This window comes from Garra rufa, chromosome 14 (assembly GCF_049309525.1).
Source record: "Garra rufa chromosome 14, GarRuf1.0, whole genome shotgun sequence".
Classification (NCBI taxonomy): domain Eukaryota; kingdom Metazoa; phylum Chordata; class Actinopteri; order Cypriniformes; family Cyprinidae; genus Garra; species Garra rufa.
In genome coordinates this window covers 24,442,703-24,461,763 of record NC_133374.1, presented here as the reverse complement: position 1 = coordinate 24,461,763, position 19,061 = coordinate 24,442,703, and the positions used below count along the sequence as shown (strand labels likewise).

At 33.2% G+C, this 19,061-nt stretch overlaps 1 protein-coding gene across 1 annotated transcript; it reads left to right on the top strand.

Moving 5' to 3' along the window:
* The first annotated feature begins 3,403 nt into the window (after positions 1-3,403).
* Positions 3,404-7,901, top strand: LOC141284202 (zona pellucida-like domain-containing protein 1). The gene is made up of 10 exons (XM_073817210.1): positions 3,404-3,500; positions 3,582-3,802; positions 4,038-4,222; positions 4,711-4,783; positions 4,879-4,976; positions 5,064-5,144; positions 7,148-7,316; positions 7,430-7,538; positions 7,632-7,652; positions 7,740-7,901. The coding sequence occupies exons 1-10, from the start codon at positions 3,404-3,406 to the stop codon at positions 7,877-7,879; spliced, it is 1,194 nt and encodes a 397-aa protein (XP_073673311.1). The 3' UTR covers positions 7,880-7,901.
* Positions 7,902-19,061: the final 11,160 nt, after the last annotated feature.

Here is a 19,061-nt window from a genome sequence, read left to right as displayed (position 1 = left end):
AAAAGTGATTTAGTCAAGAGCAGTGAGAGATTTTCTCTCTTTTGTTGTTTGATTAACATGAATGACAGCAGGCATATTAGACTGCTGTCACTTTAAGACCTGCTGGATCCAATATACTTTTTTTTTTTTTTTTTTATAAACCGTGTGCTTTCACTTAAGACCTAAATTACTGTGTTTATGAGGATACTGGCAAAAACAGGCATTTTGACAAATACAAGTGTGTGTATTTAACTGTTTAAGGCCTATATGGTGCAAAAATAACTTGGTTCAGTACTCCCACTGAATATGGTGAAATAAGTTATTTGGATGCTGATTGCGTTGTAACAGTTTGAAATCACTTGTTTTTAAACCACAATGCTTAAGGCCTGTTCACACCAAGAATGATAACGATACAGGCGAACAATATCGTTGGGATGACTTTCAGAAGCATTTTTTTTTACACAGCGGATACTTTCCAGATCAAGAGATCTTTAACCAGTACTGCCCACTCCTAAAACTTGTAGTCCCTTTTAAAATACCTCAGTCTGTATCAGGGTCTGTGATCCTTTATGTCTTGAAGTGCAGAGCACAAAACAAATGTAGGTTGTTCACATATAGATTGGAGATTATTTGCTGTATGAATTATTGTTGATCTTTAATCTGTGAGTATATATGCAATATATACACTACCAGTCAAAAGTTTTTGAACAGTATGATTTTTAATGTTTTTTTTAAAGAAGCCACTTCTGCTCACCAAGCCTGCTTTTGTTTTATCAAGCGTACAGCAAAAATATTTGTATTATTTAAAATAACTGTTTTCTATTTCTAATATTTTTTTTAAATGTAATTTATTCCTGTGATTTCAAAGCTGAATTTTTGGCATCATTTCCCCAGTCACATGATCCTTCAGAAATCATTCTAATATTCTGATTTATTATTATGTTGAAAACAGCCGAGTAGAATTTCAGGCTTCTTTTATTAATAGAAAATGCAAAAGAACAGCATTTATCCTGAAAAAAAAAAGTACTCGACTGTTTTAAATATTGAAAAAGTTTCTTGAACAGCAAATCAGCACATTAGCACAATTTCTGAAGAATCATGTGACACTGAATACTGGAGTAATGATGCTAAAAATGTAGTGTTGATCGCAGGAATATCATTTAGAAATATATTCAAATAGAAAACAGTTTTTTAAATAGTAAAAATATTCGCTGAAGCAGAAGAGACATCTTTAAAAAAAACATTAAAAATCTTACTGTTCAAAAACTTTTAAATGGTAGTGTACGTGCAATGAGTAGAATAAGAATCGATTTAAAAATTAAAGAAATTAGGTCGTCCTAGTTAAATACTAGTTTGCAGCAGCAGATCAGATTGAATACCACAGAAAATTTCACCCAATTAACATTGATGTTCAGTTCATTTTTGTCTATGTTTGCAAATCACAATTATTTTCGATGATAATAACAAAAGGCAACAAGACACTGTTAATCTGTACAATTTTTGTTAATTTGTTTTTATGGTTTAAAAATAATACAATTGATAATGCTATTAAATTGATGTGGCATTATAACCTTTTTTTATTAAAACTGTAAATATGAAAGTTATTATTGGTTAGCTGCACACAATGAACATTTTTAATGTTTTGTTATAAAAATGTAAACTGATGTCTCATTTCACTACTTTTTACTCATTTGTCTGCATTTGTATTAGTTTTACATCAAGTCCATATGAAACAAGCGAAAGGTTTTTTAAATTTATGTGCAATATGGCTTAATCCCTTTATCAAGTCTGTTTTAGATGCATGTTTCAAAACAAAGCATGCATGTCGTTCAGGCGATCAACTCGTGATCCGGTGTTTTCGGTGCCTCAGAACTGATCAGTTCACACTGAATGCAGTGAACTGGTTTGCATGTGCTGTGAGTTTAGCACGCTTTTGGGAATGTAAAATAAATATTGTATCGTGGACTTCATATCGAGATTTTGATATTGTTATATATTGTTTTATAGCCTAGAAAATTAGCAAGATGTACCATAATTGAACCTAAAATTATACTCTTTTAACAATCTTTTTTATTCATCCACAAGAAACGATATTGAAAACACAACACAGACACAAACCACCCATTTAATTCTCACAGTGCCACTGTAGATCTCTACAATCTGTGTGTGTTCTCTATATAATCCCAGATTACTCTGCCTGCAGCGAGTCAAAAACTAGAAAAATCTGATGCAGTGATTATTTATCTCCCTCTCAATTTCTTATGTTCGCTGAGGTCTTTGCTCTCATGCGTGTGTAAAGTCCACAGCATTGTTTTGCTAAGATATTTAACGGAATACGTCATGGCCATAGTCTGTAACATTTTCCACGGTTTTGTGTCCTTGACAATACAAGAAGGACAACACCCAACACACTGATTTGACCCTAATTAGAAAAAGCGTTGTCCTTCCCAGGTAGCTCAGCTGACAGGTTCATATTACAATTCCATTGGTATTTTCTACGAATTTGTACCTCATTTTCACATTAAACATAACACCCCCAGGTTAGCAGTCACAGATTTTACCTCATTAGCTGTTGATAAGAAACAAAGGTAGAATCCAAAACTTTAACTAACTTTACTATTCAAAAAGCTTCTGAATTACAAAAATGTTCTTCATTCACAGGCGTACTCTCAAAGGGATAGTTCAACCAAAAATGAACAATTTGCCATCATTTACTCACCCTCATGTCGTTCCAAAACCTGAATGGATTTCTTTCTTCTTTGAAACGGTTTAATGTTTCAACTGTTTTTGAACATGTAATGAAAGCCAATGGAGTCTAGTATTGTTTTGGATGCCATTGCTTTTCAAAGTGCGTACAAACCATCACTACATGTGATTTCATGCAATGACCATCACAATTAAAGGACAAACCTTCTACGGCATCCAAGGTCAGAGGTCAGACTTTTAGGTCCAAAGAGAAGACGGGACCTCCCACATACTGTGTACTTCTTCAAAAGAGTTTGTACTTAAGTTTATTAAATTACATGTTAATATGTTTCAGGATGTACAAGATGACAAAGGCAGTGGTCATTGTTTATGGTCTAACTTTAAAGGCGATGTGTAAGGTTTCAAGATTCGCCTCAAGGTAATGGCACCTTATCCACAAAAGTGAATTGTTCTTGAGAGCTCAAGCAACCATACCAAATAGCAAATGACCTTGTTTCGGCCCAATCCTGCGGAAGTAATTCAACTAACTTCTCCTACATGCACATACATATATAAATAACAGTCTGAAGCCCGTCAAAGTAAATCCAGCAGTGATTTCGAGAAGATAAAGGATCTTTAACAGCAAGGATACCTTCAGGAGCTCTTCGAGATTTTCTCTGGGAAGCCAAGAGTCATTTAACAGGCATTTTTGGACATTGATGAAGAGCAGATAGCTGACATGGTTCTACTCAGCCTGTTGATTTTGGGTGCGCTGGTTAAAGGCCACCTGGCTCTTACTGCTACTGAATGTGCGACTGCCGACTACAGGCGTCCAGGTAGGCCTTCAAATAAATGTAACTGCTTTTAAAAACAAAACAATGAGTAAGTTTTAAAGAGAGCTTGCTTTTGTCTTACAGCCTACACCGACATCTCAGTGTCTTGCGGAACAGAGTCTATAAAACTGGCCATCCAAGTTTGCCCAGTCATTTACACCGGATATAACGAGAGTTTGTTGATTTTGAATAGAATCGCAAATGATCCGCTGTGTAAAGGAACGCTGGATGCGACTGCCAATCCTCCAGTCGTGCGCTTCAACTTCCCGCTACGACAATTAGACGCCTGCGGCAGCATCTTCCGTGTAAGTATTAGCGTATTTTAAACTAAGCTTACACCAATTAACTATTAGCTAATTAAAAACAGCTTAACCAAATCTGAAAGTGCCCAAAGACAGAAAACTAGCGAGGATACCAGCAGGGGTCAGTGTTGCTCATACGCATGACATCCTCTTGGCTTGTTGAGAAGGATTCAAAACGTCAAAAAGCTATCTCTGTATTTTCTGCGAGTCTAATTCATTTCATTGTCTTAATTTGTAGACCACCAGTGCTCCAGGAACCGGCATCTTCTCGGACTTCTCCAACATCCAAACGGTTAACATCAGTGGGGTGGTCAGGTCTTTCGACCCCACCGTAGGAACAGTGACTTATAACGCTGAGCTGAGTTATTATTACTCCTGTGCATATCCACTCGAGTACCTGGTCAACAATACACAAGTTGATGTGTAAGCCCTTTTAACTCTCTTAATAGATTAATTCTCAATTCAGAAATCTTAAACCAGCCTAAGCTGGTCTTTTAGTTTTAGGGATATGCTCATATTCTGGCTTACCGTTTTTATTCAGCGAGGATGCGTTAATTTGGTCAAAAGTGAGTGTAAATGCTTTTCTTTTGAACTTTCTAGTCTCTGAAGAATCTTTCAATGAAACATGTATCACGTTTTACACAAAATATTGAACTGTTTAAACTGTTTTCCCTGCTAATATTAATAATAAACTTTTTTTGAGCACCAATTCAGTGTATTAGAATGATTTCAGTGAAGACTGCTGAAAATGCATTATCATTTTAAATTGCAAGTAAATGTCAGTTTACTGTGTTTTTAATCAGATAAATGCAGATTTGGTGGGGATACCAGAGTTTAAAATTAAAGAATTAATAAGTGAATCATTATTTTCATGGGCTCTATGTATCACTAACCTTTGCCTCCCTCTTCAGGTCATCCTCCTCCATTGCAGTGATTGACAACAATGGTAGCTTCATCAGCACTTTAAGCATGCAGCTCTTCAAAGTAAATACACAATGACGGGGAAAAAAGTTTCCTAGTTTCCAAAATCTATAGGCTGTCTATCTCATATTGTGTCTGTAACTTTATTGTGTCTCTAGGATATAAACTACACAACTCCACTTGTTATCCCAGCGATCGGTGTTGAGCTCAGAACCAGAATCTATGTGCAAGTCATTGCAGCAAACTTGACTTCACAGTGAGTAATATTTGCTGATGTTTCTTCTAAGATATACCTTTATTAGCTAATGTAGAAATTGACTGATTCTGTCCTCCTCCTTCTCAGGTATCATGTTTTGCTGGATCGATGCTATGCCTCTATCTCAGCCTTACCAACCAATTCAACCTTTTTCAACCTCTTTGTCTCGTAAGTCTAAAAAAGTCATGTTAAAAATAAGATTTATTGTAATAATATTATATATACTTTTTTATTTTTTATTTGTTTCTATATTTGTATTAAATAAATAGTTTAGTTTTTGATTCTCTGCAAGATTCACAAAGCCATGGAAATTCAATGGTCATTGAATTTATTTAATGTATATTATATTTATAATAAATATTATAAAAATTAAATTATTCTAAAGAATATTTCATCAGTTAAAATGGTTTTAGTCTCCATAAAATTATTTAAAATACACACAAGCAAAGCCATAGATATGCATATATTCTGTATTCATACTGCATTAAATTCAATTGTAAAAAAAATATTAATTTGAATAATATTTAATCAATTAGAAACTGTTTTTATAGTCTCTACAGAATTATTTTATAAATCATCAAAGCCATGGAAATTCATTGGTTGTCTAATTTATTTTATATTTACTATATTTATAATAAATATTATAAATTAGTAAGATAACAAAAAAACCTTTTTAAAGAATTATACACTAATTAAAATTGTATTAGTATCTGTAAAATTATTTTATAGTCACAAGCAAACCCATAGAAATCTATATATTCTGAATTCATACTAACAATATTAATACAAATTAAATTAAAATGTAAAAAATGATCAATTTAAATAATATTTCTCAATTATAAATTGTTGTTTTACAATCTTCACAGAATTGTATTATAAACTCAACAAAGCTATGGAAATTCATTCGTCTTCTAATTTATTTTATATATATTATATTTATAATATTATAAATAAATAATATAACAAAAATGTATAAATTATTTTTTTTTAATAATATTTCATTAATTAAAATTCTTGTGGTCTTCATAAAAAAATCACAAGCAAAGCCATGAAAATTTGTATATTCTATATTCATATTAAATGTAAATAAAAATTAAATTAATTTAACATTTAAAAAATAATTAATTTAAATAATATTTAATCAATTATAAATTGTTGTTTAAGAGTCTCTACACAGAATTACTTTATCAACTCAACAAGCCATGGAAATTCATTGGTAATCTAATTTATTTTATATGTACTATATTTATAATAAATGTTATAAATAATATAACAAATAATTTGTCAATTAAAGTTGTTTTAATCTCCATAAAATTATTTTAAATATTCACAGCAAAGCCATGGAAACTTATATATTATTATATTATTATATAATGAATACTATAAATCAATAAAATAACAAAAAATACATTATTTTAAAGAATAATTTATCAATTAAAATGATTTTACATTATTTTAAACACTTATGTACATTTACATATTCTATATTCGTTTTAAATAATATAAATAAAAATAAATTGTAAAAAAAATTTTTTTTAAATAATATTCAGTTGGTCAACAATTAGTAATTGTTGTTTTAGAGTCTACAGAATTATTTTATAAACCCAACAAAGCTACAAAGCCATAGAAATTCATTGGTCATCTAATTTATTTTAGATATACTATATTTATAATGAATAATATAAATAAATAATATAACAAAAAATGAATTTTTAATCAATTAAACCTGTTTAATCTCCATAAAATTATTTTAAATACTCGCAAGTAAAGCCATGGAAAATCATATATTCTATATTCATACTAAATAATATCAATTAAATTAAAATGTAAAAAAAATATATATATTTCATCAATTAGAAATTCTTGTTTTAGAGTCTCTTCAAAATTATTTTATGAACTCAACAAAGCCGTGGAAATTCACTGGTCAGCTAATTTATTGTATATTTCATATATTCTATAGTTATACTCAATAATATAAATAAAAATAAATAAATGTAACAATAAAATAAAATTGAAATATAAAAACCATAATTAATTAAAATAACATTTCATCAATTAGAAATTGTTCTTTTAGAGTCTCTACAGAAATATTTTATAAGCTCATCAAAACCACAAAGCCATGGAAATGTATTGGTCATACTTGCATTTCTCCTTCTCTCCTTTTCTTAAAGGTGCTCGCGGGATCAGTTCACCACCATGTTGGAGAATGGAAACAGTCAAAAGGCTCGCTTCAGCTTCCCGGCCTTCCGCTTTATCGAGCAGCAGAACCAGACCATTTCCACCTACTACCTGCACTGCATCACCAGGCTTTGTGAAACCAGCACCTGCGCCCAGTTCAAGGTACCACACGCTCTTCAAACTGGCCTATAACAACAAGAATTGGCGTCTCAACTGAATGAACAGACAAATGTGCCCTGCTTTATCATTAAACCTCATTCATTTTCACTGACCAGCAATGCAACAGGAGGAGGAGACGGGAGATCCAGACAACGACAATTAAAGATGGAGTCTCAGACACCACCCTCCTCACCTCAGGACCTATCAAGACTGCAGCAGAAACCAGTATGGCTCTCTTCTACCTCACTATCTTTAAATAGTATATGGAAAAAAGCATTTTATATATCCAAGTTTAATAACTAAATTGTTTTCTTTCAGATCCTGCCACTAAGGATCAAGGTAAGCCTCCCTCATCAATGTGATTCATTTACAGAAGAATGCCAGCGAAGTTGGTAGTAACATGCTGTTTCTTGTATTCCTGTCCAGTTGTGAGCAGTGCACAGAAGGCCAGCGGTAACGGGGCATCCGTCGGGCTGGGCATCGCTCTCGCCGTCCTCGTCATCGTGGGCACCGTCGCTGCCCTCATGGCTGTGTCTTTTTACCGCAAACTCAGGATGCTGCGTTAACGTCCCAAGATCCCAGAGCTCTTTTCATGTAGGATCAATACAACAGCACTGGTGGAGGTGGGAACTGGGAATCCATATTAGTAATATCTGACTTTTTAAATTAAAAAGCTTTGTCGGCATAGCAGACAACACGATTGTCATTTGAAATGCAAATATTGCAACCAAAAAAAGACAAGTTTAATATATAATAACTTATATACTTAAGACGCAAATGTTTAAATAACATTTCATTTCAAAGCAAACATGTACAGAGCATTTGGTGTGAGAAAGAGGACATTTGTACGTTTTATCCATTTGCGATTTATCGTAATGGATCTGTGATCAAGTTGTGCCTATATTAAAGCAAGATTCAAGGCTTTAGGATTGACAGCTTTAAAAGAACAGGTGAAAGACAACAGTTCTTAAAGTTATTATAACAGCTGCATGAAGAGCCTTGCTTTGATTTAGCAAACTTGTATCTTATTACGAGGAAGGAAAGATTCATTTTGGAAAAGGGATTATAAGCATGCTTATTTCGGATACTTCGGCATATGCCATATGTTACAAATTCAGAAATTCAGTTGTCTTGTGAAGCATGTTTGTTTTTATTTGATGAGTTTGTATTTTTATTGCATGCAATGTCATTAATAAAGGCTTGTAGGATTGTGAACAGTCTGATTTCCTCTCCTGTTAAAAATACAGTACCACTAGGGGGAGCCTCACCATTGTTTTGAAAATATATTGGCTAGACACCCTGTATATGGACCATTCTACGGAAGTTGAAAACATATTGAAAAAAAAAGTATGCAAATTGTATAATATCCAAGGTACACATTTCTAATAATTGTGCAGTTAATATTGTATTTTCAGAAAGATTTGGAATAAGTCCTCTCACCAATGGTGTCCCGACCAAAACAAAGTAATATATTATTTAATTAATAGTCATTAACAATTACAATTTTAACAATATTTCAAGTGTGATTTAAAGGATTTGTTGTATTTTAAGGATTTATTAGTTTGAACCAAAAACTATCACAACATCTTAGTTGATAATTCAGTGTACTTTATTTTTGACAACATCCCATGTTTAGTGGTGACTGCACATTTTCTGTATTGACAGTAATGGTTTGGTAACGACCACATCACATTTTAATCCACATACTAAAACAGTACTAAAACATACTAAAAATTTGCATAACTGTACTAAAATGTTGTTTATTTCTCTAAAATAAAAGATTATGTGTTCCCTTTCGTCGCTACCAAAACAATGATGAAATGTTTTGGTTGTGATTGTTTTGTTAGTGACAACCCTGGTGAAAAACCAGCTAAAACCAGCCTATGCTGGTTGGCTGGTTTTAGCTGGTCAACCAGCCTGGTTTTAGCTGGTCATAGCTGGGCGGCAGGCTGGTTTTAGAGGGGTTTTGGCCATTTTTCCAGCCTGGCCAGGCTGGGAAACCACCAGCTAAAAACCAGCTTAAACCAGCTACTTCCAGTTTAAACCAGCCTAGGCTGGTTTTAGCTGTTTTTTTCAGCAGGGACCCAAAAAACAATGTTACTACTGAAACTTTACCAAATGTTTAGGTTGTGACTGTTTTGGTAGTGAAAATTTTAGATACTTTTGGGCCCAGTTCAAAGATGCTAATCAGCACATGGTTAGCTAGCACAGTTCTGAAAAGTGGTACACATGTAAAAACTAAATGTTACGGAATAACACCCAAGAAATTGTGCTTAATTGCAGAAGAAATGGTGTTTGGTAGTGACATTACTTAAAGTTACACACTTTTGAACACATTTGCCTCAAAATGATGGGGGCTATCTACTCAGCAAATCTCTATGAGAGACACACATGAATATTTCCTGATCGTAAAAGTAGGGGTGTAGTTAAATCAGTCTCAGCCAATAGACTAAAACAGTTTCGGGCGTGACATTTTTTACATAATTTACAAAGAATATATAAAATAATTCTTTTTTTGAACTTCACTTTCATTACAAAGAGTCAAAAGTGGAGTCTTAAAAACTTAAAAGTATATTATCTTTCACGCACATAAGGACATACTACAAATAACTGCTTCTGCGTGGTTTAGTATTTTTTAGTAACTACAAAAGTTATTCAATATTTGTATTTGTATGCTCCTGTTATCTTTATTTTGCAACGTGGAACAAGAATGCCAACTTTTACGCATTCGACGTAGACTCACGTAATTGTTCTCACGCCACACGTCCATTTTCTCACGTAGTGGAAAAAACATAGCGGAGCTAACGCTGATAACGCTTCGACAGACAAGATGAGGCCTCGATAAGATTTGGCAGCCCTGTCGCAGAAGTAAGCTATTTTCTGTGAATGTGAGACACTTTATAATTACAGTAAACTTTTTGCATTACAAACTAATGTTTTTATGTTTATGATAATGAATTAAAATAAGACGGTATTAAGTACCACAGTACAGCGAAACCAACTGGAAGCGGATGACACCGGAAGCCTTGCACATTAGGTTTTTTTCTTATACACAAGTAAATAACATTAATCCAACTCAGAAATGCCTTATCAACAACAATATAACGAGTAAACAACGAAACAGGGAAATAAGCAACAATGATCCAGAGGTAGCATATAGTAGCCTATCAGTCAAAAGTTTTTGAACAGTAATTTTTAATGTTTTGTAAAGAAGTCTCTTCTGCTCACCAGGCCTGCATTTATTTGGTTCAAAGTACAGCAAAAACAGTAAAATTCTGAAATATTTTTACTATTTAAAATAACTGTTTTCTGTTTGAATGTATTTTAAAATGCAGTTTGTGATTTTAAAGCTGATTTTTTGCATCATCACTCCAGTCACACGATCCTTCAGAAATCATTCTATTCTGATTTTCTGCTAAAAAAAGTTTTATTATTGTTGAAAACAGCGAAGTATATTTTTTCAGGTTTCTTTGATAAATAGAATGTTCAGAAAATAAGCATTTATCTGAAAAAGAAATATTTTGTAACAATATATATATATATATATATATATATATATATATATATATATATATATATATATACTGACTCTTTTGAATGATATAGTGTATAATGTTACTCAACTGTTTTAAATATTGATGATAATAATAATAATAATAATAATAATACATATTGCTTTAACAGCAAATCAGCATATTAGAATGATTTCTGAAAGATCATGTCACACTGAAGACTAGAGTAATGATACTAAAAATTCAGCTTTGATCACAGAAATAAATTACATTTTTAAATATATTCAAATACAAAGCAGTTATTTTAAATAGTAAAATGTTTCACAATATTACTTTTGCTGTATTTTCAAATAGATACAGCAGAAGAGAATACTTCAAAAAACATTAAAAATCGTACTGTTCAAATACTTTTGACTGGTAGTGTACAATTTACAATAAAATAAATTTGAACAAAATAAAAATGTATTTAATTGAATTAAAAACATGCTTCTAGTCCTCATTATATTCCCTCCCCCAGCCGATTATAGGTTAAAAAATAAATAAGCTAAATCATTGCAGTGGAGAAAAGTACCAACAGTAGGCTTTTCAAAGCTACAAACTGTTATTATTTAGTAGTTTATTATAGAATTACATTTGACAAAATCTTAAACATATCTTGAATATATTTTTCAATGCAGAAGTAAGCTTATGGGTGAGATTTCTGGTTCATTAGCCGCTATAGGGAAATAATGTGAAGAATAACAACGTTCGGTAAACGGTAAAACTATTTGCACTACAAACCGGTGTGCTGTAAGATATTATATTAAAATAATATGGTAAGATACACCAATTTGCAATATCAAGCAGCAAAACAAGCTGTTTTGTACAGATAAAAATAGCTGGATGCAGATGAGACTGAAAGCCAGACCCATAAGATGTACAAATTTTACATAAAAAATAAGGTGGATAATTTAGTAGTAGTCTATCCACATTATATTTGCTGTAAGAGCATAATTGGAAAAAGTTGTCTGACAATTCCTTTTTAGATGATTGCGTTATTGTTTGATTATTGATACGTCTGTGTAAGCATAGCTCTCGTTTCAAATGAAAGCACATTAGTCATATTCTCATAACTGGAGGTGCTTTCATATGCACCAGTACACAAACAGTACTGGTGCTCTATTCACTCTGGGTAAACAGGTAAATTAGCCTAATGTTTGTTCATACAACATATCCCCTCAAATTAATTCTGTACGAAGCATTTAGTACGGTAAGATATATCAGAGTGATATTAAGGATGCCTTGCTGTAATGTCAGAGCCACTGCAAATTAAAAATTTACATGCCACTAAGTAGGTCATGATAAATGCATAGAAAAATGACTTTCATTATGCGGTGATGAGGATAGTTAATACATGAGAATAAAATATGATAAGGGACAGTGGGATATGAGAAGTAAATATGCAAGTCCTCCTTTGGGTAAATCTCTAACTGTGTGTGAGTGAGGTTGTCATCAGAAGCATTACCTGAGAAATGGGAACGTCTGCTGAGATGAGACTGAGCGGAGGATCTTCAGAGCGTGCGGTTGTGACCTTATTAGTTAGAAAGAAAGATGACTTCATTTCAATTGCAACGCAATGTGCTAATTGCAATGGCTAAAAGTAATATGTGCACAGTGATTTATTGTGTCGTAATGGAATTCTCTATGATGCAATTTCATGTAATGTTAAATTGCATGGCAGGGTTCAGCTAATTAATAGAGAAGATATATTTAAAATAGACAAGCAGTGTCATTTCGGGAGATGGAGTTGGCAAGAAATTACCAGACAGGAAAGGAATCGTGAATCATTGATGCACTGTACCATATCCAGACAGATGGGCCTATCTGCCGCTGCCTGTCTCTGGAGACTGTGGGTAAAACATTAGCAGTGAATGAAACACTGTGCAATATTGCTATGATGTTGGGTTAAGCCTCTTTTTTTTTTTTAAAGATAATGGTATTGTTTTGTTCTGAGTATGAGGAAATGAGAAAATCAGCTGCTGGAAAATTAACTCATATGTTTTAACCAAACAAAACGTTAAGAGCCAAATCCCCAGACGAACGGCCCAGACTAAATAACAAGTTCTCACAGAAAACAACCTGTAATTTAAGACCAGGGTTAATCTGTTCACTGCTGAAGGTGTCAGAAGTTTACCAGCTCTTAAAACACAGTATTTGGTTCATACCAACGACTGTTTTTCTTTGTTTTTTCTCACTTGTTGTTGTGCTCAAATAATGAATGAGATTAACTTTTGATTTAGATTTTGAGAGAACAGCAGTTTTATACTTTGTTGTTCAAGTTTCTGAGTACATATATAAAATGTCGGACTTAAAAAAGGCACCATGCTAAATGTTAATCGCGATTTCAAAATAAAAGCTTAAACCCTCACTCTGAGTTTACAAGTTTTGAAGTCCACATATTAAAGAAATTACAGTGGCTGTAGCATTATAGAAAAGGCCAAATATTAAAGATTAAGTGGATATTTGAATTAAATGTTTAGTCAATATTAAACTATAATAAGACCACAGAGTAAAGTGGCGCCCTCTGCAGTCATTTATTATAATGCGTAATGTACGTTAGCTCTTGTTTATTGTGTATTTTAAAAGTTTTGTTCAATAAAACCATGATTACTTGCTTTTGATACTTTATTTGAACTAATTATGATTGCCTCATTGCAGTTATATATGTATTTTAAGTAATTTTGAAGGCTATCGTTAGCTTAGGTCTATTTTCATTACCACAAAAAAAACAAAAACAAAAACTCAATTGTCCGATTACTTGATTAATCATCAGAATAATCGACCGACTATACTTGATTACCAAAATAATCAGTGACAGCCCTAATGGAAATTATGGAATTAATACTTTTTAACTTTAAACCATCGTTTCTGTCCAAAGTCAAGTCAACTAAAAAAGTCCACCAACTGTTTTGGACTGTTTTTGCCTGACAATGGCGCTTGATCTGAGGAAAAAGTCTGAATCAGGAGAGAAATGTACATACCATTTCTCTCCTGATTCAGACTTTTTTCTTAGAACTGCGTGATACAAACTCACAATTCTTTTTTTCGGAATTGTAAGATCAATACTCGCAATCGCGAGTCATAAAGTCAGAATTGTGAGGTAAACTTGTAATTACGAGTTATAAAGTCAGAATTGTGAGATATAAATAATTATATATGTATTATATATGTATTTTAAGTAATTTTGAAGGCTATATTGTTAGCTTAGGTCTATTTCATTATACCATTAAAAAAATCACAATTGTCAGATTACTTGATTAATCATCAGAATAATCGCCCGACTATACTGCCCTACAAAGGCAAAGTGCAGTAACTACGCCAACACTGAAACTGAGAAAAATGCCTTTAAAGTTTTTACACCATATATGGTATTAGTATGGATTTTGTAGTTACTGCGATTTTGACACTCTTGTTTCTCTGAAACGGGACAAAATTGAACCAGGAGACTTTGCCACAAGACAAAACGGTTGTCACAAAGCCCATTTTAAGCCTTAACTCAATTTTGACCAAATGTGTAGTTACTGCACTTTGCCTTTGGAGGGTCAAATACTTAAAAAATACTTAATATTTAAAATAATCGTTAGTGACAGCACTAATGGAAAGTTTAAAAAACAGTTTAAAAAAAAAACTTGACTTTACTGCCACTTTCGATCAATTCATTGCGTAACTTCCTTCTAAAAAAAAAAAAGTGACAGAACGCAAAGTTTTGCATGGTAGCAATTGCTACGATTACTACGATTCATCACAGTTTTTTATTTTTTGTTTTTTGTATTTTGATGGCTAGGTTACTAAAAAAAACCTCTTAAATATTGTAAATACATTCAGATATTGCAAAACAACTGTAAATAAGACATTTTCAAAACTGGTTTTGTTTCATTTAATGAATTGTGTAACTCTATTTAGACATTTAGGCTGCTTGGAACATGAAATCATGTTTATCGTCAATGTAGCAATTGATATCTACAGTTATGAATTACACAGGAAATGCCACACAGATTTTTGGCAATCAGACATTTTTTTGTGATCCTACATTGTTCTGATTTTGGACACTGACTGCACCAGTGGAATGCAGTGCCATTTACACCCTCTGACCCAGATATAAAGGAGAGTCCAGGGCCGAAGCGCCAGACAGTGCCAGCAGTAGGGGATGGGACGGTTGAGTGCGTCCCACAGCAGACCCCCTGCTGAGCGCAGACCAGCCCTGGACACACGTCTCCTGACCTGCTCCAGCTGTAGAGGAGCTGTTCGTCGTTCATAATTCATTACAGGGACCCGAGACAAAGCCTGCAGCCTGTGCTATGATGTAAAATGTGCTGCATTATGCATAGGATATGTAATGTTCTCTGCTTCAGACCGAGCGAAGGTCTGGCCTCTGAATCACTGAGTGATTGCGGAAGAGGGCAAATGTCAATTTGTATTGTGGTGACCCAGATGATTTGTGAAAATCATCTGGGAGTGACAAATATCATGCCACGTCCACATGAAACTGTCACCATGCTGGATTCTATGCAAGGATGGACAAGGACATGTTTAACCAAATGAATAAATCTGGAAAGGTCTTGTTGTGTTGGAGAGAAAAAAATGTCTTTATTTACCTCATGTTGCTCCAAACTTTGACTTTAAATGAATAGTTCACCCAAAATGTTTTTTTGTTTGTTTTGTTTTTTGAGAGATATTTAGCATTACTTTACTTGCTTTTACCAATGGATCCTCTACACTGAATGGGTGCCGTCAGAATAATCGGCAAGTAATCCACACGATGCCAGTCCATCAGTTTGTGTCTTGTGAAGTGAAAAGCTACATGTTTGTATTAAATAAATCCATCTTTAATGCTTTTTAACTTCAAACCATCGTTTCTGTCCAAAGTCAAGTAAAAAAGTCCACCAACATATTTGTTTTTAACTGTTTTGGACTGTTTTTGCCAGACAATGGCGCTTGATCTTAGAATTGCGTGATACAAACTCACAATTCTGACTTTTTTTTTTGGAATTGTAAGATCAATACTCTCAATTGTGAGTTATAAAGTCAGAATTTTGACACAAAATTGCAATTGCGAGTTATAAAGTCAGAATTGTGAGATATAAACTCACAATTGTGAGAAATGAAGTCAGAATTGTGAGATATAAACTTTCAACTGAGTTATAAAGTCAGAATTGAGATATAAACTCACAATTGCGAGGTATAAAGTAAGAATTGTGAGATATAAAGTCAGAATTGTGAGATATAAACTTACAGTTCTGAGAAATGAAGTCAGAATTGTGAGATAAACTCGCAACTGAGTTATAAAGTCAGAATTGAGATATAAACTCGCAGTTGCGAGGTATAAAGTAAGAATTGTGAGATATAAACTTTCAATTGTGAGTTATAAAGCCAGAATTGTGAGATATAAACTTGCAATTGTGAGTTATAAAGCCAGAATTGTGAGATATAAACTCGCAACTGAGTTATAAAGCCAGAATTGTGAGATATAAACTTGCAATTGTGAGTTATAAAGCCAGAATTGTGAGATATAAACTCGCAACTGAGTTATAAAGTCAGAATTGTGAGATATAAACCAACAACTCTGAGAAATAAAGTCAGAATTGTGAGATATAAACTCAATTCTGAAAAAAGAAATCAGAATTGAGATATAAACTCGCAAGAATTGCGTGCTATTAAGTCGCAATTGTTATGAAGTCTGAATTTTATTTTATATCTTGCTATTCTGACTTTATAACTCGCAATTGCGAGATTGTATCACTCAAAAAAGTCTGAATTGTGAGATAAAAAGTCACAATAACCTTTTTTTATTCAGTGGCGGAAACGGGCTTCCATAGGAAATTGTATTAATTTAATAATTGAAGAATTTTGCAACATTAATCATTAATACTGCTATTTTTTTGTTTTTTACTGTAAAGCTTCTTTGAAACAACCTGCATTGTACAGTATATAGTGCTATATAAATAAATGTGACTTGACTTGACTTTGAATGACATGAGGGTGAGTAAATAATGACAGACTCTTCATTAAAAATGTCTTCAGGCAAAAGCGTCCTACATCCGTTTGCCTTCTTCATTTTACTGGAACATCTCCCGCTTTTTTACATTGAATTAGTCACAATGCTCAAACGACTATGTAGTTCTGAGCAGTAACTCGTGCAGTCATTGTGAGTCACTCAAAACAAGTCTTACCGGTTCACAAAGCAGCTTAGACACTCTTTTATTGTGAAGATTGAAGGGATCTGAGCACTTTGAGTCAGAGACAACCTCTTCATTAAAGATTTATAGCCTCAAGAGATGCAAAGACGTTTCAGTTCAGAATACAAAAACTAGTATTGTCCAGCGTACTCCGTAAGAATATGTGCTGCATGTTACAGAGTTGCTTTCAGACGCTGTAGTTCTACTCGTGTTTGTTGTCACAAAGGTTTAGATACATATACATTCTCCAAGAGGAAGTTGTCTGTCTACATAGACACGTGAAAGCTATGTAATAATGATCATGTTTGTAAAGGACGCTGTGAGCGTGAAAGACGGGGAGGGGTGTTTTGTGACTGACAAGTGACAATTGTGATGATGTCTGAGCAGATCTTTGGCTGCGGATGTGTTTGGGGTTTGGAAATTTGGAGCGGTTTGACCCCGCTTGGAATGCGACCATGTCTGAAACAAGCGTAAAGCACTGGGTTTTGTCTGAAGAAGTGCCGGAGGGCTTGTGAAATTCAGTCAATGACATGACAGGATCTCAAACAGACTTCTATAGTTCCACAAGAGAGACTTGCAAAGATTTACAAACCTGACAGGACGAAACATGCACAACCAACATCTGCATCTTTCTTTCTTTCCTATAGGAATAACTGAGTTGCATGCAGTGTTTTTTTTATATTTTATATAATATTGTATATTACATAATATTAATTTCAGTATAATAGTAATAAAGTAAATTAACTTTCCTGTTTTATACTGTCAGTTTTCATTTATTTTTTGTCATTTTTTTTAATATAGTCGAGGTCAAATGTTTACATACACCTCGCAGAATCTGCATAATGTTAATTATTTTACCAAAATAAGAGGGATCATACAAAATGCATGTTATTTTTTATTTAGCACTGACCTGAATAAGATGTCCCATATAAGTTGTTTACATATAGTCCACAAGAGATGAATTTGTAAAAATTACCCTGTTCAAAAGTTTACATACACATGATTTTTAAAACTGTGTTGTGATGATCCACAGCTGTGTTTTTTTTTAGTGATAGTTGTTCATGAGTCCCTTGTTTGTCCTGAACAGTTCAACTGCCTGCTGTTCTTCAGAAAAATCCATCAGATCCCACAATTTCTTTTTTTTTTTAGGATTTCTGTGTATTTGAAGCCTTTCCCACAATGACTGCATGATTTTAAGATCCATCTTATTTTTACACTGAGAACAACTGAGGGACTCATTTGCAACTATTAAAGAAGATGAGGGTAAATTTAACTTATTCTGTCTTCTGGGAAACATGTAATGATCTTCTGTAGCTTCTGAAGGGCAGTACTAAGTGAGAAAATATGATATTTAGGCAAAAAAAGAAAAATGTACACATCTTCATTCTGTTCAAAAGTTTTCACCCTCTGGCTCTTAATGCATTATGTTTCCTTCTGGAGCTTCAGTGAGTGTTTGAAGCTTCTGTAATAGTTGCATATGAGTTCCTCAGTTGTTCTCAGTGTGAAAAGATGGATCTCAAAATCATACAGTCATTGTTGGAAAGGGTTGAAATACGCAAAAATGCTACAAAACCAAAGAATTTGTGGGTCCTGAAGGATTTTTCTGAAGAACAGTTTAAGTGTTCAGGACAAACAAGGGACACATGAACAACTATCGCCAAAGAAACAAACACAAAAATCATTCAGGTAACAACACAGTATTAAGAATCAAGTGTATGTCTTTTGAACAGGGTCGTTTTATACATTCAACTATTATTTTCTCTTGTGAACTATGTAAAGGTCTTTTATGCAAAATATCTTACTCAGGTCAGTACTAAATAAAAAGTAACAAGCATTTATGATCCCTGTCATTTTGGTAAAATAATTAACATTTTGCAGGTTCTTCAAGGTGTATGTAAACTTTTGACCTCAACAAACTAGTTTCAGTTCTAAGGCAAGATTCTACGTTTTCATCTTATATTGTTTTTATTTCAGCTATTTGAATGACCAAAAACAAGTTTTAACACTATCAACACTGTATA

Bases quoted from the DNA above. Each gene is read 5' to 3' on its own strand.
- LOC141284202 (XM_073817210.1), top strand. From the start codon at position 3,404: ATGGTTCTACTCAGCCTGTTGATTTTGGGTGCGCTGGTTAAAGGCCAC. The intron at 3,501-3,581 runs GTAGGCCTTCAA...TTTGTCTTACAG, and splicing joins TGCCGACTACAGGCGTCCAG to CCTACACCGACATCTCAGTG. The intron at 5,145-7,147 runs GTAAGTCTAAAA...CTTTTCTTAAAG, and splicing joins TTTTTCAACCTCTTTGTCTC to GTGCTCGCGGGATCAGTTCA.